Here is a 21,784-nt window from a genome sequence, read left to right as displayed (position 1 = left end):
TATTATAATTTTTTACATATAAGCATATCACTCCATTCTGCTAATATTTTGCAATGTTCATTAACTAACAAAATGAGCTAACGATATCTTTCAGAAAGTAACATCATTTTTGTGGGATGTTCAGTGGATTTGATAATGTCAGTGATATTTTGTGGTTGCTTTTACTTAGTTCTGTTCCAGTTATAAATATTTCCTTTATATATAATCCTTTATAATCAATATTCCTTTTTTAATTACGAAGTTAAAAAGGCACTGCATATTAATGAAAGTTGGTCAAACAATTCATGCTTTTAGGCTACAATGCAATTAAGGCTACATGTTGCATTCAAAGAAATGTGATTTACTTTTTCTTCTCAGTAAAACGTTTTTAACTGATATGGTTTTTGTACTATAATCATAAATCCAGCTCAGCGGCTGTTTTCTTATCGTGTACAGTTTGTATGCACTTCATCATCCTCAGGTGCTTTCCTGTGAAAACAACGGCACCAGCGCCATCTACAGCACATGACGTGTCAGTGTAATCACTGCTTTCTGCATACAGGTTTACCTCCGCGAGCAGAGCTGTCACCTGATTGGCGCACACAGTCATCGTCTTTGTGTGCATCAGTGATGATTATAGATTAGACATAGCCAAAACCATAGAACGATTACCTCCCGAGTATTTCCCATTTCTTTCCCTCGTCTACGACCGTCGAGAGACTGTGGCGTGAAGAAGCGAATATGACCATAAGGAATGTACGGGACCATGGGCAGCGTTATAGACCGCGTATGGCATGCCTGAAGAAGGTGGGTTGGAGCTCCATCCTTGGCTCATTACCATCTGTGTTATTTACATTCTCGTCAATGAGATAAGAATAATGTTACATTTCATGTATATAATCTATCAAGTAGCCTATTCTTTCAAGCCTTGTGTTCTAATGATATTTGTGCTGGTCCTGGTAATTGAGGGCATCAATATAATTATAGGCTACTTGAATCCAAATGATATTGTAGTATTAATTAAGGCTGTCAATTTCAGTGCCGATTTTCATATATATTCCATACATTCTGAAAATTAAAGAATCTTTTTCTATATGCTAAATTTGTAACTTGACATCAGAAATAGCCCTGTTATTTTGAAAAGTATTCGATATGTCTATGTTTTGGTCACAAGAGAACTTTTTAATTATTTTGATTAATTAAAATTGTAAATTAGATGTTTGTTTCGATTTTGTTGTTGTTGCCTTTATTCTACATTGTTTTCAGGTCAGAATTTTTTATTGATGATTTGATACTCCATCAATAAATGTAATAATTTAGATTTTTCTATAGATTTTTTACAAAAAAATTAAATTAAAATGAATTAATTGTGAATGAAATTTGACATATAACTCAACGTTATGTTGCTGCATTAACTGAAATAAGAGTGGTTTTAAAAATCTAACTTTTTGTCCACTTTGAAATGAATTAATGATGAGTTCTGAAAAATGTTGTAATGTTTCAATTGAAATGGATTCTAAAGATGTTATAGCCTAATAATAAAAACACTCTATACATGTTAATTGTTTATTAGCAGCTTACTCTCAGATAAGGTCACTGTGTGCTAATAGTATTAGTATAGCTTTGTCATGAGCCTTTGGTATAATGCAGTCCCTCTTCTATCACTATGATACTTCAAACCTTCAAACCCGGCACGTCTGTATGATCCACTAGACCATATATTATTGGTGCACTGCTTTGCTCTTTGCCAATGCACTGATAATGACCCAATAACTCAGCCAAGAGCTTTCTGTGATCCAGACTAGAGTGTAGAAGGAGTTCACAAACAGTCTTCAAAAGCCAAAGACCATGACAAAGCAAGAACAACTTCAAACAGCTGAGTCACATATCAATCACTGAGTATATTTCAAAGGGGTCAGCCGCAGCCCCTTCAGACCGTAAACCAGCAGGGAGGACTTCACGGTAGAATAATTTAGTGAGATGTGCACACAGACTGCCACAAGGTAAAAAGGCCTGTCATCGTTGATTTTGTATTCTCAAGATGTTCTCATGTTGCACATCCCTTTTTTGCATGTTAGGTGGAGACTGTGGTGTTGGAGATGCAGGACCCCAAAACTGGAGTGAAATCTCAGACCCAGAGGCTTGTCATCACAACCATCCCACATGCTATAACAGGTGAGAGCATCAAAAATGGCTGCCGTTTACATCACTTGTAGATGTGAGACGCAGCAGCTATAATAAAAGATGTGCTCACCTACTCATTTGTATTGATTTCTGCGGTTGGATCACTCCTCGGGAGTGCTAGTCATCTGTGCGGTCCATGCATTTAGAGTCTGCTTATGTGGGCCTGAGACTGAAGAATCTATTGCCATGACAACCTTTGAGCAGCTCTCCTAGGCTGCATGGTTTCAGGAAGGAGAGCTCATGTAATCCCCACTGTTCGTCTTAATGCTGCCAGCCAACTACACAACATAAACTACACTGCTTAAAGGTTTAGTTCCCCCAAGAATGAAAACACTGTCATTAATTGCCCACCCCCATGTCATTCAAAACCTGTGAGACCTTCGTTCATCTTTGGAACACAAATGAAGATCTTTTTAATGAAATCTGAGAGCTTTGAAGGGGCACATTGACAGCCTACGCAAATTTCAAGCCCCAGGAAGGTTGTAAAGACGTCATAAAAGGAATCCATGTGACTCCAGTGGTTTCCTCTTCAATTTCTTGAAGCATCGCAACTGCTTTACATGTGCGCATTGTAGATTAATATTTTGTCAATAAAGTGGTAAATTATATTTGTTGTGCAAACAAAGCACTCGCATTGCTTTATAAAAATGAGGTTAAACCACTGGAGTCATTACATTACTTTAGGTGTCTTTACTACCTTTCTAGCTCTTGATGAGTGGTAGTTGCATAGACTATCAATGGAGGGACAGAAAGCTCTCAGGTTTCATTAAAAATATCTTTATTTGTGTTCCGAAGATGAACGACAGTCTTACGGGTTTGGAACGACATGAGAGTAATTAATGACAGAATTTTCATTTTTGAGCGAACTGACCCTTTCAACTTAATTGGAGCCTGTGATTGTTTAGCGTTTTTATATATAATTGATATAATGGAAAGACACCTGAGGTTTTTATTTAAAAATTCATTGAAATGATATGGTACGCTCCTCAGGCTAGCAGGCACTAATGAAGCCACCCAGATTCACCCCTGCAGAGATCTTCTCATTAGTCTCCTATCACGAGAACCTCAGCGGGACACACAGTGGAGGACCAAGTCATAGTTCGATGCCTATTTTGAGAATGCACCTTTGTTTCGGGTCTAATACTCACTGTTGTTTTTCCTGTAATGCTTTTGATGAAGCCTGCTAAATGAATAAATATAAATTATACTTATAAATGTACTTCGTAATCAGTGTCTTCAAAGTTACTCTAAAAAACTAATGAATTAGTTACTAATTACATCTTCAATAGTGATTAGATTACTGTACAAATACTCTCTCCAAAAAGTATTTAATTAATTATTACTAATTACTTTCTGAATCTCACATCAACCTGGAGTTAAGTGATTCAAGGATAGACATGAAACGGCTCTTTTAATTCATTCAAATAAATGATATAAAACTAAATACATTTAACAAATGTGAGAAGAATACATAAAAACACACATTGTAAAGTTAGACTTAAAATTTTGATGTTAATTCCATTATTGTAATAGAAATAATTGTACAGTCTATACGCAGTATTTAGTTCAGTTACATAAATTACAAAAAAATGAGATTAACCCCTTACTATACCTTTTCAAGGGAAAAGTAATTAAATTACAGTAGCTAACTAATTACTTGGTAACTAATTACACTCAACACTGTTTGTAATTAACATCTGCCTTCATTTTTACTCCACTCTGCCGCTTTTAGGTTCTTATTATGTATTGTGTTTAGTAAAAAAAAATTAAATACATTTCTCTATAAGACCTATAGAAACACTCTGTAACAAGTGTACCGCCATCTTAAAAGGATTATTCACCCCATAATTAAAATAAGCCCATGATTTAATCACCCTCAAGTCATCCTAGGTGTATGACAGTTCTTTCAGAAAAACACAATCGGAGTTATATTTAAAAAGTCCTGGCTCTTCCAAGCTTTATAATTGCAATGAATGGATGTTTCTATTTTGAAGTCCAAAAAAGTGCATCCATCCATTATAAAAGTGCTCCACATGGCTCCGGGAGGTTAATAAAGGCCTTCTGAAGCAAAACAATGCGTTTGTGTAAGAAAAATATCCATATTTTAAAAATATTTATAAAAATATCCATATTTTAAAAATATTTAAAACGCTAACTGTTGTACGTGTGTTCTAGCGCATGACGTAGAACGCAGGCGTAGCATAAGATCCGAGTTGTATCCGAATGCCTACTATATAGTATGTAAAAACAGTACGCCAAAATAGTAGTATGTCCGAATTCGAATTCAAATTTCATAGTATTCGAAAGGGGAATAATAGGATAACAGTAGGGGAAAAGTACCTGCATGACCTTCTACTTCTGGCGGGATGCTGAAGTGTGCATACGATGGACACTTTACTATCCCATGAGGCCAGTTGATAAAGTTTTAAATATGGATATTTTTCTCACACAAACACATTGCTTTGCTTCAGAAGGCCTTTATTAACCCCCCAGAATCGTGTGGAGCATTTTTATGATGGATAGATGTGCTTTTATAAACTTCAAAACAGAAACAGCCATTCATCATTATAAAGCTTGGAAGAGTTTGGACATCTTTTTTATATAACTCTGAATTTATTTGTTTGAAAGAAGAATGTCATAAACAATATAGTGAGTATATTAGTGGCTAATTTTCATTTTTGGTTGAACTATCCCTTTAAGAATTTTGTTTTAGAACTTCCGTTTTTGCGGTATCTCTGGGCTACTGTTAAAGAGTAATTAGCTGGTGAAGTAGATTTACTTATTGTAGAGTTAACGAAAGTTATCAGGAGCATTGTAATGTTTGAAGCGGATTTCAAAACTAATATCAGTAGGAGGTTTTTAAAATGAGTGGTTCATTCATAAACTTGTTAGATATAGCTACCTTCATCCTGTGGAAATACAAACCCCAAGAAAGAACGCTGAAAAGGGGCAGGGGTACTTAAAGAGTTTGTTCACCCAAAAAGGAAATTGATGTCATTAATGACTCACCCTAATGTTGTTCCACACCTGTAAGACCTCTGTTCATCTTCAGAACACAGTTTAAGATATTTTATATTTAGTCCGAGAGCATATCCAAGTGTATGCACACTATACTGTCCATGTCCAGAAAGGGAATAAAAACATCATCAAAGTAGTCCATATGTAACATCAGTTGGTTAGTTAGAATCTCTTGATGCATTGAAAATATATTTTGGTCCAAAAATAACAAAAACTACGACTTTATTCAGCATTGTCTTCTCTTCCGCGTTTGCTTTCAAACCGCTAAAAAAAGATTCAAGTGATAATGTTTCTTCCCACTGAAATGTTGTTTATTGCATATACTGTTCTTTCAGGGGAAGATATTGTTGCATGGATTGCTAATCGATTCAAAATAGATACATCGGGTAAGTCAAGTACATGGTTTTTGTGTTATAATAATGATAAGAATATCTCCCAGTCCAGATCTTTTTATTACAGGCTTGAATAAATATTCTAGTTCTATGAAATATGATGGGGTGAGATGTTGTACTGTTCATTTGGGTTTTACTTAGATGAATTAAGTAACTTTCTTACACTTAATGTTTAGAGGCCCGAGCTATGGGGACCATGATGGTGGCGTTTGGGTACATCTATCCACTACAAGATCATAAGAGACTTATTCTTAAACCAGACACATCCCTGTATCGCTTTCAGGTAACTTGACCAAAAGTGACAGTAAATTTATTTATAATGTAACAATAAATATGTTAACACTTTATTTTAAGTTGACATAGTTACATGTTACTGCATGTACTTACTGACTATATTATTAACAGTAAATTATGCATAATTACAAGTAACTACGTGATGTACACCAAAATCTTACCATAGCTGTACCTATAGTAATATATATATCTCACAGGACTACACTTTTAAATATATTACAATAGAAAGCAGCTGTAATTGTATTAATATTTCTGTATTTTGATCAAATAAATGCTGCCTTTGTGAGCATGAGAGAAAACTTAAAAATCTTACCAATCACAACATTTTGGGCAGTAGTAGTATGTAAGTGAAGCCACACATTTTGATAGCTCTTTTTGCAGTGGCTTATGACTTGACATGGTATAAATCCTTCTTTGTACTAATCTTTTACATTTCTTCCGTACATTTCTTTTTTCAGACACCATATTTTTGGCCTGCACAGCAATGGCCAGTGGAAGACACAGACTATGGTGTGTAATCATCTTTCATTTTCCATGCATGCTGATAGGTTGTCATAGCAATAATTCACAGCGAGGCTATTCATTATTCTTTCAAACAGATGTCTGAGATAAAGAATTTGATCAATTGTTTTCTTGTTGAGTCACATCACATCTTTCAATTGACTTTTACTGGCAAGGTTAGATGTTTTTATGTGCATTTCCAGCAATCTATTTGGCAAAGAGAAATATACGCAAGAAAGGGATGTTGGAGCTCTATGAACAGGTAATACGACATCATATTCTTCATTGACTTAATAATCATGCTTTATATATATATATGTTGTAATGCATAAAAGATTTCATTCACTATAATAAATTGCATTATACTAAGGAAGTAAAACACACATAAAATGCAAATGACATAAAAATGTGTGTTTCTCAACCTAGGAAGAGTACAACAATCTTTACAAATGGATGAATCACAAGTGGGATTTTATTGTAATGCAGGCCAAAGAACAGTACAGGTGGGTCACACACGCTTTACTTAAAATATTTGTGAATATGTATGATTTATCATAGATCAATTCGAGAATTGGTCTTATTCACTAATGTGCGTGCGTGTGAAATATTTGAACTTATACGCACAGAACTTCTCACAAAACATTTCGCCAAGATTCACAACAGGTGCATATATATGCACATAAAAGTATTCTAAATGATCAACCATATGGCCAACTTTTGTTATTTGCATAAAACTGTGAGAAAACGTTCATACGCAGATGTTACACTCAAAATCATATGAACACATAGTAAATGAGACTACACTGTAAAAAAAGTCGCAGCCTGAATTTACAATCGACTTGGATGTTTAAGTATGTTTAAGTGTATATTTCAACTATATGTTAAACTGACTTTAAAAAATTTGTTGCATTTTAAATAACTTTTGTATAAAAAGTTTAACATTTCTTAACTTCTTTTGAATAATTAAAACAATTTAAAAACAAATATTGTCATAACTTATTAAACATATCATTTTTTACAGTGAGACCCAGTCATTATATTGGTATATAAAATATAATGGTATATATTTTATTCATATTATTTGTGTCAGCATATGACAAGACCTATTACTTATTTGTGCAGGGCTGGTAAGGAGAGGAAGAAGCCGGACCGGGTGGTTTTTGACTGTCAGGAACGGGCCTACTGGGTTGTACATCGGCCACCGGTGAGTTAACTCGAGTTTATAAGGTGTTAAGGAATTTTAATTATCTTGCTATTTTCCGAATTCTGCACAGGCTTGTGCAACTTGAATGTAACTCTACACCCTTGCTGCATGTGGAACCATAAATATGCAATTAGCCCCGCCTCCACATAAACATACAAGCTCAGAATAGCTGATCCACTCAGTCAACTTTACTGTAGTAAACACTGCACAATGGCTAGTGGAAATACTGGTTTAATTTGGACATAGTTTGAACCAGGAACTGATTCAGAAGAAGAAGTGGAAGAGTGAATTATTAATGTAGCCGATTTTTCATATCAACAAAAAAATATACTGGGATAACCTGGCTTCTCCCCTGCTTCAGAGCAGTCAAAGTTAATGATATGCTAAAGCCCGCCCACATGTTGACGTGATTGGTTGTAAGAAACGCCGATTTCAAAATGCACTGCAGTTTTAAGGAGAAAATACTCTGCAATAGTTTTGGCTTATGAATAAAAGGATATTAAAGGGGTCAGGAACTGCGTTGTTTTATGATGTTTCCTGGGGTGCACTTATAATGTTAGAATGCTCAAAATTCTAAAATCAAAATTCTTCATAATTTATAAATAAAAGGCATTTTTCCTAGCCTAATGTTAGCCTCTGCTCTGAACGCTCAGTTTGAAGGGACTTCAGTGTCTGCTGTGAGACTTCAGTGTAAACGCCCACTGCTGTGATTGGCTAACGTCTTTCCATTTGAAATAGCCAAGAATGACTCTCACTTTTATCGTGTTTTTACTATTACAGCGCTCATGGTTAACTAATCGTGAAAAGTGTTGCATTACATTTAGATCTGTGGCAGTATATTTAGATCATGAAAGGATGCAGTGATGAACATTGTAGATCACACACATGTTGAGCATGCAAGCAAGCAGTAATCTTATCATTGACACTCAGTTTCTGTACAGTAACGAATGCTTTTATCTTCACTAACAGTGCAAGCGTTATATAGATAAGAGATTTGTTGAATAAAACGGGAATAACCAATAAACACTTGTTGTTTGATTTACAGCTTCAATGCGCACTGCTCCGATTACTTTCTTTATAGAATTGAATCACAGTTAAATAAGATTATTTTCATCCTACTAAGAGAAACAACGCAAATTGATGTTTAGTCAATGGTTTGATTTACTGTATCTAACTACATGAATCATTACATTACAGATCAGGAATTAGAATGAACATTGTTATTTACATGTTGCATTACTGTCGAGCCTAGGCACCGCACAATATTTTCTAATCCACAACTGCATGTTTATTGCTTGGTTGCTCGATCTGGTTAACACTAGGCCTAGGTTACATGCACGGTGGGCGTGGCTAAACAGGCAGTGATGAAGTAGGTTGATATTCTTCTGCTGAGGCGGTGTTTCACCACACTCTGACGTCACAGCCTGGCACATTCTAAGATCGTTTGTTGGGTCTGGGTCTTCTCAATAAAAGCTTTTTTTTAACTAACAAGGAAGTTTTCAGCTCCGAAACTTGCAGGATATTCTTATATCATGATGAACTTTTATATATCAAAGGCTGAATGAAAAGTTCATTTCTGAATTCATGACCGTTAAAAACACCACATAGACATATAAACAACATTAAAAACTTGATTATCTTTAATTACAGCTTCAGAACTTTAAAAAGATATTATAGTTAAATTTAATTGTATTTTTTTCACTCAACAGCCAGGAACAGTTAGTGCCATGGACTATGGACACGAAAGGATGGTCGACCCCAATTTAGAGGAGGTAAAGGTATGTATGACAATTAATTATAACTTCTAAGGAGCTAAAATGGGGGAAAAAATTATGACAACCACGGTTTCAAAATATAGTGTGTCTTAATGAAGAATATTGTAATGAAACAATGGACTGTATAACCAACATTAAAATATATTACAGCTGAGATTACCAAGGCTTGTCTTATCAAGGATATTTCTAGTATGTCAGCTTATATCCAATAGGATTTATATGATCATAATCGCACTGCTTAGCACTCCAAATGTCTCATCGTGTTCAATAAAATAGGCTTGTCTTACACCCGTTCTCACTTTCTTTTCTACAGGTTTGATTCTTAAACTTACACGTGGAAGCACATGACAAGAAAAAACAGATGACTTCTTAAATGAAAGCACATACTCAATGGATCATAAAGTGGGCTCTGTGTAATAGAAATATGAGTACCTGCTTTGTAAAATGACATTGCGAGTCCACAAAGCAGCCATATTCACTGTCTTTCACCATGACTCATAAACCAAACATGTTCAAATGTCAATCTTTTGTTTTCAAAACTATCCTCTAGTATGAGTCACCATTCCCTTTCTTTGCACTTAAACTGCTTCTAAAATTGTTTTTCAGAAAAAAACACCTGACTACTACAGAAGAATTGTAAGTACCAGAGAACCAGCACAAGTATCTACTTGTATAAGACAATAGTCAGATGTAAAATTTGATTCATCGCGTTTTCTTGCAGATTATGTTCACTCAGCAGTGTATCATGAGACCAAGGGTGAAGTCATCCGTGTCGATTGGAGCGTATGTAACTGATATAACAATTCCCATTATGACTTACATTAGATCAGGAATTCTGTGTTAAAAAATATATTTTTGTCATTATATAAAGTATTTTAATATATATTTATATTAGTGCTGGGTAATCAATTAATCACATTCAAAATAAAAGTTTGTGTTTACATAATATATGTGTGTGTACTGTATAATTATTATAAATACACACACATGCATGTATATATTTAAGAAATATATACAGCTATATACTGTATATATATTTATATAATATAAATATTTAATATGTAAAAAAAAAACTTAAATATATGCATGTGTGTGTATTATTTTAACCATTTGTTACAATTTCCGTTCTTAAATACCAACAAACAAAGGGAGATGCCACACAACTGCTACATAAATAAAAATATTTATTTAACTAAAGTAATCTTTAGTCTGTGTACCGTACATGTTATACAGCGTATATGAGTGTAAGTTTAAGTGAGAAATGCAAATGTAATCAGTCCAACCAAAAACAAACGGGAAGTCCGGATCAACACAGGGAAGATGAATCAACGTGAACTCTGATGCGACTGTGGTCTCCACATAACGTCAGATCTCAGGCACTCTCATGATAAGCGAACGACAAACAACCCACATGCCAGTGTTGTGCCGAAGTCCAACCCCGCCAAATTATAACCTCCCTAATTATTACTACTTCACTACATTTGAAAGACAAATATCGTACTTTTTACTCCACTACATTTCTATCAAGGTCCTCGAAGTCAAAAGTAATTTCTGTAGCAGTTTTGAAAGTCAGTGGATGATATTTTTTTTCTTTAAATGGTGTTTGGGTTTTTGCAGAAAGCCTATCAGGAATCACTCCTGTAGGGTCACGTGATGTTCAGTGATTTCCCAGCATTTGGTGAACCAAATTTATTGTTTATAGCAAAATGGTAGAAGACAGATGTCAAAATGTTAATTTTGTCGAGTATTCACATAAACAAAGTTGATTATGTCTTAAGTGTAGGTAAACTGTTGGGAAAATATCAGATGTGTATCAGTGTATTGGATCCGTGCATTCGGCCTTAAAGTGACAGCAGCTTTGTAAAGGGCTTTGTAACTTATATACAAGTATTTATATTAGTTTAAGTTAGTTATGCTAGCATGTCAGATGGAGCATCACTGACTGGCTTAAACCATCATGATGGCATAATGTGCATTTATAACAATAATAAAATAATGCGTTGACAAAAAAAAGGAAATTTACTTTTGAGACTTAAGTACTTTTGAAAACAAATACTTCTGTACTTTTACTTGAGTAAAAGTTGTTTTTACAACTTTCACTTGTAATGGAGTAATATTTGACTAGTAGTACTTTTACTCTTACAAGTAATGAATTTGTGTACTTTGTCCACCTCTGCTTCAACGAGGGGGGTAGGCTGCCAGGCCCCAAAAAAAAGTGACCGATCAGGTTCAGGTGTAAAACCGCGCCCCTCCATCAGCCATCACCTGTAACTCAGGGATAAACAAACTCACAGAACCGTCACAATATATACACGTATATACACAGTATACACACATATATTACGTAAACACAAACTTTTATTGTGGATGCGATTAATCGATTGCCCAGCACTTATTTATGCTAAATATCTTTAATATATTCAAATCATTTTAACAATTTATTTTTAAATGTTATTGTAATCTTCTGCAGACTTGTCAAGTACTCAACAACATACAAAGAGCATGACCCCTTTCTCCACCCCTGCCTCCCAAGCAACCCCTGGTTAACAGATGATGTTACATATTGGAACCTCAACATGCCAAAGTGAGCTCTGAATACATATGTGTTGCATACAATACATACATATAACATTGTGTTGCATAAAAACCTTTTTTATCTGAAATAATACCAAATTTTTATTCCTAATTTAAAAATATATGATGATAATGCACTCTGTGTGTTTGGCTCATGCAGCATTGAGACCCCTACTAAAATGAGAGTGGAGCGCTGGACTTTCAGCTTTGGAGAATTGCTTTCTGACCCTCGAGGAAGGGCTGATTTTCGCCTCTTTCTTAAAAAGGAGTTCAGCGGTATGTATTATTCAAAATACCAGATGCTATCATTTTAAACATGTTGGCTTGAGACTTATTAGGTGACTTGTTGGGTTAGTTCTGCCATTTTTAAGAATGGAATTAAATGGTTGATGTGCATATTCAAAACTGCAATAACTGTTATTTATTAGGGGAGGTTGTGATTATAATCTGGTTGGTGAATAGGTGAGAATCTTGCCTTCTGGGAGGCATGTGAGGATCTGAAATGGGGTGCTGCAGCGACAATGAAAGAAAAAGCTCAGCAAATATACAAGTAAGCGTCATATTTTGGCCTATATTGTATGTATGAATTCAAGATGATGAAGAAAACTGAATTAGATCTTAATGCAATATAACTTTAATAAACTTGAAATGAAAAGTAAAACACTCTAGTGAGTAAAAGACATAACAATGTGCTCTTAAACACAAATGATACCAGACCCAGAACTGAAGGAAATTAGGTACTTAAATACACAGTGATAATGAACCAAAACACAAGCAGATCTGCTAATTAATCAATAACCATAAAAACATAGACAAGGAAAATTAAACAAAGAAAAATGGAAAATAAAACACAAAATAACTGTGACAATAGTACACTACTGTTCAGATGTTTGGGTTTGATATGATTTTTTGTGTGTTTTCATAAGGAATCTTGCATATATTTGCTCAACAATACAGTAAATTTAAATAATAAAAAAAAATGTATGCACTATGTTTAATATTTTATAGTTTTATATTCTGTCATATATTCTGGAGATGGCAACACTGAATTTTCACATCATTACTCCAGTCTTCAGTGTCACATGCGCCATCTTAAATCATTCTAATATGCTGATTTGGTGCATTTTTATCATTATCAATGTTGAAAACAGTTATGTTAAATATAACTAATTTATTAAAAAAATATTATTGTAATGAACGGCTCCAAGACTCCGTTTATTACGGTTTATCCAACCGTTTATTAAAAGGGTAATCCACAATCGTACAGCAAGATCAAACCACAGGCAGGCAGTCCAAAAAGGCAAACAAGGCAGGAAAGACAGGCAAAAGGGTATTCCACGGAACACGCAAGTAATTCAAGACCATGCGACAAGAGCGAAAGCTCAGAAATGCAGTATATACAACTAACAAGACTTTGCAGTGAATGACAGAGTTAACATGGTTTATATAGGCTGAGGTAATGAGGTAAATGAGACAAAGGTTTTACACAATGAGTGCTGTTGAGTCTGGGCAAAGGCTTGTGGGTAATGTAGTCTTTGATTGAATGACAGTCTGGGTTGGAGGGCCCTCTGGTGGTAATCAGGGTCACTGTCACTGGTTAATCGTGACAATTATTAAAGGTGTCATGAACTGGCTGTTCTTATTTTTTTATACTGTTGTCTACCCATAGCTCGATCTAGGTCTATTCCTGCCCAGCAGAATATACCTACTTTGAATGATGGCCGGGGTGACCTGAGGATCACGGTTAGGGCAAACCCGTTGAGTGAGCCTCCGCGGGACCCTAATCCCTCACAAGTGCCACAACCGGTGGTGCTTCCGGGAGACCCCATCGGCCCCCCACATGCACGGCCGACGGTATCTTTTGGGGCACCCGCGGATGAACAGATGTCGATCGCTGAGGGTGAGTTTCAGTCCTCTGGGGATGAAGATTCGGCTGTACTGCCTCCCTCTGGGAGAGAGGCAACGGTCGAGTCGGACCCGGAGTTGATGGCTATGCTTTCCCGGGCCGCCGAAAAGGTCGGGCTTGAGTGGAACCCTCCACCATGTCCCGAACCTTCTAGGTTGGATGATTGGTTTCTCGGGGCAGGCCGCGCTGGTTCTCAGCGTCCCGCCCGGTGCCTTTCTTCCCGGAGTTGCATGGGGAGCTGACTAGGTCGTGGAAAGCACCGTTTAGCGCCGTGGGCGACCTAGTGGCTCCTCCCCCCTTACTACCCTTGACGGCGGGCAGGCCAGGGGGTATGAGGGTCTCCTGCCGGTGGAGCGGGCGGTCACGATGCAACTGTGTCCGCCTCCAGCTGGCGCGGGGACCCGAAGCTCCCGTCCAGGGCTTGTAGGTTCTCTTCCGGTCTGACCGCGAAGGCCTATAGGTTCTGTGGCCAGGCCGCGTCTTCCTTGCATGCCATGGCGTTGCTTCAGGTGCATCAAGCACAGGCACTCATGGACATGCACGAGGGTAGTCCTGGCCCAGAGCTCCTCCGGGAGCTCCGGATGGCGACGGACCTCGCCCTACGGGCGACGAAAACCGCCGCCCGTACTATTAGCCAGGCGATGTCCACTTTGGTGGTCCAGGAGCGGCATCTCTGGCTCAACCTGGCCGACATGAGGGAGACCGATAAGTCCCGGTTCCTGGACTCCCCTATTTCGTCGGCTGGGTTGTTCAGCGACACGGTTGAGAGCTTTGCACAGCAGTTCTCGGCCGCCCAGAAGCAGACAGAGGCTATCCGGCACATCCTGCCCCGGCGGTCCGCTGCTGCCTCCACTCCGGCGGCAGCACCTCCGCCTGCTTGTCGCCGAGGGCGTCCACCCGCCGCCACCGCCTCCCCCAGCAGCAGCCTCCACCCGGGCGTAGACATGGAGCCGGCCGCGGGAAGGACGTCCAGGCCGCTCAGGCCACTGCCAAGCCAGGTGGCAAGGGTCCTCGGAAGAGACCCTGAGACGGGCCACCCAGAGATGGAGGATCCTGCTCGACAGGAAGTGGCAGCAGCACTACTTCCTCCCCCTGGGGGAGGGCCGGGGGGGGGGCTCCTTTGTGACTATAACATCTGTCCTACCACTGGCCCAAAACTTCACAAAAAGAGCAGTTTCCAATATCTCTGGGTGCCAAGAGAGTGCGCTTGGCCGTGTGCGACGCTTCCATGCCTTTCCGCCCTCAGGCGCCTCTCCAATCACCAGCAGGGGGTGCATGGGACGCCCCCACGCGGCCTCCCCACTACTCCGCGCCCCCTCAGCGGAAGCAGGTAGGTGTTGCCACACGCACGCAGACCCCACCACGGGTCGCCTCCGCGCCGTCCGGGTCGGGTCCCTTCATGCCGCCACGCTGCCCGCTGCGGGATGGTCCCGCTGGTGCAGTCGCTGGGGGCCTGGCTAGCGCTCCCCAGCCCGTCCCGCTGGCTCCTCCGCACCATCAGACTCGGTTATGCGATTCAGTTCGTCCGCCCAAGTTCAGGGGCGTTCACTTCACCTCGGTGTCGAAGGAGGACGCCCCGGTGCTTCAGACAGAGATCGCAGTCCTACTGGCGAAGGACGCGATCGAGCCGGTTCCTCCAGCCGATATGAAGACTGGCTTTTACAGCCCGTACTTTATTGTACCCAAGAGAAGCGGCGGGTTACGGCCGATCTTGGATCTGCGGTTCTTGATCCGGTCCCTTCACAGGCTACCATTCAGAATGCTAACGCAGAAACTCATCCTCAGGTGCATCTGTCCCCAAGATTGGTTTGCAGCGATCGACCTGAAGGACGCGTAATTTCATGTCTCGATTCTCCCTCGACACAGACCGTTTCTATGCTTTGCGTTCGACGGACGAGCATATCAGTACAAGGTCCTACCCTTCAGGCTCTCCCTGTCGCCCCATGTCTTCACGAAAGTCGCGGAGGCGGCCATTGCTCCCATGAGAGAGAGTGGTGTTCGCATTCTCAACTACCTCATCGACTGACTGAGTCTAGCTGTGCGAGCACAGGGACGTGGTGCTCAAGCACCTCAGCCAGTTGGGGCTTCGAGTCAACTGGGAGAAGAGCAAACTCTGCCCAACGCAAAGGATCTCTTTTCTCGGTATGGAGCAGGATTCGGTCACCCTTACAGTCCAGTCAGTGTTGAACTGCTTGAATTCGTTCAAACGCAGGACGGCGGTCCCACTGAAACAGTTTCAGAGGCTCCTGGGGCATATGGCATCCGCAGCGGCTGTGACGCCACTCAGATTGCTCCATATGAGACCACTTCAACGCTGGCTACACGACCGAGTCCCGAGGTGGCCGTGGCACAGCGGATCCCTCCGTGTCTTAGTTACACCGAGAGGCCGCCAAACCTTCAGCCCGTGGTCGGACCCTGGGTTTCTATGGGCAGGGGTGCCCTTAGAACAGGTGTCCAGGCATGCAATTGTCTCCACGGATGCCTCATCCACCAGCTGGGGTGCCACGTACAACGGGCTTGCAGTTTCAGGTCTGTGGACGGGGCCTCAACTGCAATGGCACATCAACTGCTTGCAGTTTGTCTTGCCCTGAGCCGCTTCAAGACGCCGCTCCTGGACAATGGGTTGGTCCCCCTTTTGCTGCCAAAACAGCCCTTACCCGTCGAGGCATGGACTCCACTAGACCCCTGAAGGTGTGCTGTGGTATCTGGCACCAAGATGTTAGCAGCATCTGTGGGATGTGCTGAACAAACAAGTCTAATCCATGGATGCCCCACCTTGCAATTTACAGAACTTAAAAGATATGCTGCTAACATATTGGTGCCAGATTCCAGGTCATAATATTATGCCTGGTCAGTGTATCTATGCTTTGCAAATCGTACTAAATTTCTAATTCTTTGGATCTAACTAATTAATCTCTTAGCTGACCTAATTTTACTTTAAATTGGGGCCTTCATTTTAGTATTTTTCATAATGTTATGCCTGATGGTGTATATATTAAATAGCTTTATGAAAAATATATTTTAATATATATTATGTTTTCCCATTTTCTTGGGAAAACATAATATATTCTTTCTTCATTTTTTCTTGTTTTAATCACTAATGAAACTAATAACACTACCAATTTAATTCTTTTGTTTTTTTACTCTCACTTGATTAGGACCTTTTTGGCTCGTGGAGCTCCACGTTGGATCAACATTGATGGCAAAACAATGGAAATAACAGTGAAAGGTTTGGCCCATCCTCATCGTTATGTACTGGATGCTGCCCAGACTCATATTTATATGCTCATGAAAAAGGTATCTGATCTCTTGTAAAACTTTGCAACTCAAATGCTTGTGGCCTTTAAAAACGTGAAATTAATGTTAGCTATGATCTGGCGTTAAAGGACTCGTATGGGCGATACCTCAAGTCCCCGGTGTTCAAGGAAACTCAGAAGAAGGCCATTGCTCCTGAAGAACACAGATTCAGGTTAGACATGCCTTTCTGTTAGTTCCTCTTCATATATGAAAACTGCTTTATAATACATAAGTGACATTAAACATGATCTTTATTCCATTTTTAATGTCTTAAAGTGATGCACAGTTGGAGCAGAATTCCAAGAGAAGGCGGCCCAGCCTGAGTCCCATCATCCTGAGACAGCAGGAGGAAGAACAGAAGGCCAAACTTGCAGCAAGTGGACCGGTGGACATCACACAGGTCATGAGCAAACTGGAAAAGAAAAAATGAAAAGAGACCTAGCACACAGAGAATAGATTTTAACAAATATTTATAATAAACAAAAAGGAAAGCCACCATTCTGGTCAAAGCAATAAAAGGTTTTTTCAAGCCAATGTGTTTATATAGGAAGCAATAAAGATTTTGTTGCTATGTTATCGGTAATATCACACAGATATTTCTAGTTTTTGAAAGTTGGCTTGATATGTTTTTAAAATGTCATTAATTTGTGCAATCTATTTTGCCGTTTTATTAGGCCATTGTGTGCTACTCTTTCATAGACTTGTTAACTCATTCACAAGCATTTTTAACCTTTATGTCATATTTATGTTTTGTCAAACTTTATACATGTATAATACATCAGATATTACAATGTTTTGGATGTTGTCCTCCTCATTGCTGCAGTTTGTTTTTTGTCTCGTGTTTGTTCCATTTTAGTTGCAGTTTCCTTGTAAATCATGAATTTATTGAAATACATAGTAAAACCATAAAACCATTTCTGCCATCTGTGGTCACATCATGTGTCTTTGTCATTCATGACTGTTTTTGATTAAAATGTACAGTAAATACTGTATATATATATATATATATATATATATATATATATATATATATATATATGTCATCATGTATCTCATCGGTTTGTGCATAGTTGTCAAAATAACTGGCCATTTACTGAGAGGAAATGAATATGCAGTTTTTTTGTGTGTAAATTCTGAAATATTCTGTCATAATGTCATGTGTTTTGAAATCAGCATGACTTGCTTTATTTCGAAAGCACATAAGAAGATATTTCATATGACAGCCTCTGACCCCTTAGAAAAATACAGCATAAATATTCTGCTAAATCTGTCCTGTTGTGCATGACAAAAGAAACTGAGTCAAATGGGTTTAGTACAACATGAGGGTGAGTAAATTAAAATAACAAAAAATAAAACATTCTGTTGAAAAATACTAAAAAATTAAAATTTGGTAAACTAAGATTTGCAAAGCATAGATACACTGATCAAGCATAACATTATGACCACCTTCCTAATATTCTGTTGGTCTCCTATTGCTGCCAAAACAGCCCTGACCCATCAAGGCATGGACTCCACAAGATCCATGAATGTGTGCTGTGGTATCTGGCACCAAAATGTTCAGCAGCAGATCCTTTAAGTCCTGTGAGTTGCAAGGTGGACCTCCATCCAGACTGCACACTGGAACACCCCACAAGAACTGCAGTTTTGGAGATGCTCTGACCGTCTAGCGTCTAGCCATCACAATTTGTCCCTTGTCAAACTCAAATCCTTACGCTTGGCCATTTTTCCTGCTTCTAACACATCAGCTTTGAGGACAAAATGTTCACTTGCTGCCTAATATATCCCACAAGCTAACAGATGTCATAATGATGAAGAGATAATCAGAGTTATTCACTTGACCTGTCATAATATTATGCCTGATTGGTGTATTAAATATCATTCTCTGAAATTGAAAAATAAAATACTGTATCACATTTTTGTTAAATAATATTTTAAATAATTGCATATGGATCGAAGCTTTTTTCTGCCACAGAATTAAAATTAAAAAGGTAATTGTGACTTTATATAATAATAATATTCATTCCAAAGAATCTCAAAGTGCAACAATGGAAAAAGGGAAAAAATAACAACAATGAATATCTCACCATTCTGACTTTTTTTTCTCAGAACTGCCTAATATACAGTCGCAAATGTCAGTTATAAAATTAGAATGGTGAGATATAAAATCAGAATTGCATGATATAAAGTCAGAAAAGTGAGATATAAAGTCAGATTTGCGAGTTATAAAGTCCAAATAGAGAGATAGAAAGTCAGAATTGCAATATATCACAATTTCGACTATATATCCCACAATTCTGACTTTATATCTATGTAAACTCTAATGTAAACTCGCAATTGTGAGGTCAGATTTCAAAAGTCAGAATTGTGACTGTACTATTGTCAACTATAAGTTGTATTATTGGAAAGTGAAAGTATTAAGGAACATCAAGTAACTCACTTCAGTTAAGAACATGTAAAGTCACAAAGCAGGGTCACCGAGTGCTGATCGCATGCTGCTTAAAAGTCACCAACGCTTTGTTGACTCCATAGCTGAAGATTTCCAACACTTGCATTAATATCCGCACAAAAACTATGTGGTGGGAGCTTCATGGAATGGGTTTCCATGGACGAGCAGCAGCTGCATGCAATGCAGCTTTAAATCACCAAGTACAATGCCAGAGGGCTATACTATCCCTTTTGGTTTAATGGACAGGTATACCATATATCATATTATCCAAACAAAACGAGTAATAACATCAGTCAGTGGTGTGCACACAAATGCTTCAAGGTAATTTTAAATTTAAAACAACTTTTTACCTGAAATTTGTCAGTTTTCAGTGACATTCATTTTTACATCTACCGGTATTTATCTTTGTTTCATTTTAACATCACAAAAACCAGAGGCTAAGAGTAGAATGGACTATATTAAGTCCTCTATTTTATAGCGTCCATGCTGCTTTACACAAATGGCATTAATACTAATACAATATTTGCATGAACTGTGCCTACAGCTCTGCCGGTTCACAGCACCTGTGCCTCATCTGGCTGTATATACAGGCATTTGTGAAGCTCAATCTACTGCCTCCCCTGGGCTCATGACACTGCCAAACAGTGCTGCCTGCCCGTCTCCCATCAGCGTAGCCATCGACAGTACTCCAGCCTCAGAGAGGAGGTTTGATGGCAACGGAGGGCCTTCATCCTCCCATTTCCCATCTATTGCAGAGGCGTCTGTATCAGAGGAAGAGAACCAGCCACCTGCCCCTAAGTCTCGTATGTCTCTGTCACTGAGCAGACTCCTCCGCAGAGGATGCAACGCCCCATCAGTCTTTGCCAGCTTATCCCCAAAATGTGCCGTGGCATCAGGAGGAGGCAAAGTACAACCGCTAGGAGTGGAGCCGCTCACACAACCCCAGCCCAGAAGAATTGCAAAGTAAGTATGCGATTTTTGATTTTATATTGGTCTGATTGATTTTACAATGTATGGAAAATAACTACTTTCCACTTTCACAGCTTTTTTCAAATAAAAGTTGACATCCCACCTGAATGCCGCATCTACCCCATTGATTCAGAAGATGAGGAGGATGACAGTCCTGATGCCGCAAGAGGAGGTGTGAAAGAAATCATTTGCCCCTGGGAAACTGTCACCAAACAAGACTGAGCTAGTCGTAGACGAGTTAGTACACTCTTAAAAATAAAGGTTCCAAATGAGGGTTTTCACATCAATGCCATTTAAGAACCATGTTTGATTCCACAAAGAACCTTTCAGTAATCAGTTCTTAGGAGAACCTGTTTCAGGTTCTTCGGAACCATCGATGCTAGTAAAGAACATTTACTTTTAAGAGTGTAGAGTGGAAGTGAATACACTGAACCGACTCTTGTGTCATATTTTGTCTTATAACTCCGAGAAGGCTGTGGTTATAGTAATGTATGAAGTAACCTCATCTCTAACTGACTTGTCTATTATTTTTGATAGCTTTTAGGTAGTGCCTACATGTTATTGTAGCCAATGAAATTAGTTGGTTAAGGTTAGTTTTATATAGGCCTACATAAATTCGTATTCTGATGTCACTGTTCTTTTATGACTGAAGGGGCCTTATTTTAAGAGATTTGGTTTTTGGTTTGTATAACTGTGATCATTTGGGTAGTGGTGAGAACAAAATATTTTGTACTTGGTTTGTTCACTGTTTTGTATAGCTGCAAAAAATGCATAAATGTGAAACGCTTTAAGAAACGTTATTTTCATAGAAAGTAAATAGTAAGGCAGTAATTCTAAATGTGGGTACACATTTGCTGTCTGAATGTTTAACCTTTAAAATGTTTACAGTTCACTTCAGAATGTAAATTTGTTCATGACTCATGTTTAAATTGTGAAAGTGCCTCAATAAAACATTTCAAAGTTAGTTATTTTGATGTGCAGCTGGTACATACACTGCATACATTTAACATCAATAGCATTTTATATGTATTGCATTATTAGTTCGTTTTATGATCGTCCCTACGGAGGAAATTGAAAAAAAGATTGAACATGGGAACTTTTATTGTAACACAAAGTATCCTAGCCCTTTTTCATAGTATTGCAAACACAGCAACGAATGACTATGTTATGTGTTTTATTTTTGTATTTTTGTTCATTAAACTATTTTATTAATTATTTGTTTTGTTTGTTTATTATTATCATCGT

General features: G+C 38.5%; 1 protein-coding gene across 1 annotated transcript; it reads left to right on the top strand.

Moving 5' to 3' along the window:
• Positions 1-521: 521 nt before the first annotated feature.
• rgs9b (regulator of G protein signaling 9b) lies at positions 522-21,754 on the top strand. The gene is made up of 19 exons (XM_067430563.1): positions 522-786; positions 2,058-2,154; positions 5,517-5,567; positions 5,750-5,856; positions 6,326-6,377; positions 6,572-6,630; positions 6,795-6,871; positions 7,491-7,572; positions 9,282-9,344; positions 9,954-9,983; positions 10,069-10,130; positions 11,818-11,931; positions 12,082-12,197; positions 12,384-12,471; positions 16,986-17,124; positions 17,214-17,296; positions 17,401-17,524; positions 20,115-20,533; positions 20,614-21,754. The coding sequence occupies exons 1-19, from the start codon at positions 721-723 to the stop codon at positions 20,759-20,761; spliced, it is 1,977 nt and encodes a 658-aa protein (XP_067286664.1). The 5' UTR covers positions 522-720; the 3' UTR covers positions 20,762-21,754.
• Positions 21,755-21,784: the final 30 nt, after the last annotated feature.

Source organism: Pseudorasbora parva, chromosome 21 (genome assembly GCF_024679245.1).
Source record: "Pseudorasbora parva isolate DD20220531a chromosome 21, ASM2467924v1, whole genome shotgun sequence".
Classification (NCBI taxonomy): Eukaryota; Metazoa; Chordata; class Actinopteri; order Cypriniformes; family Gobionidae; genus Pseudorasbora; species Pseudorasbora parva.
The sequence above is the reverse complement of the archived record's forward strand: the minus strand, read 5'-3'. Positions and strand labels throughout refer to the sequence as shown.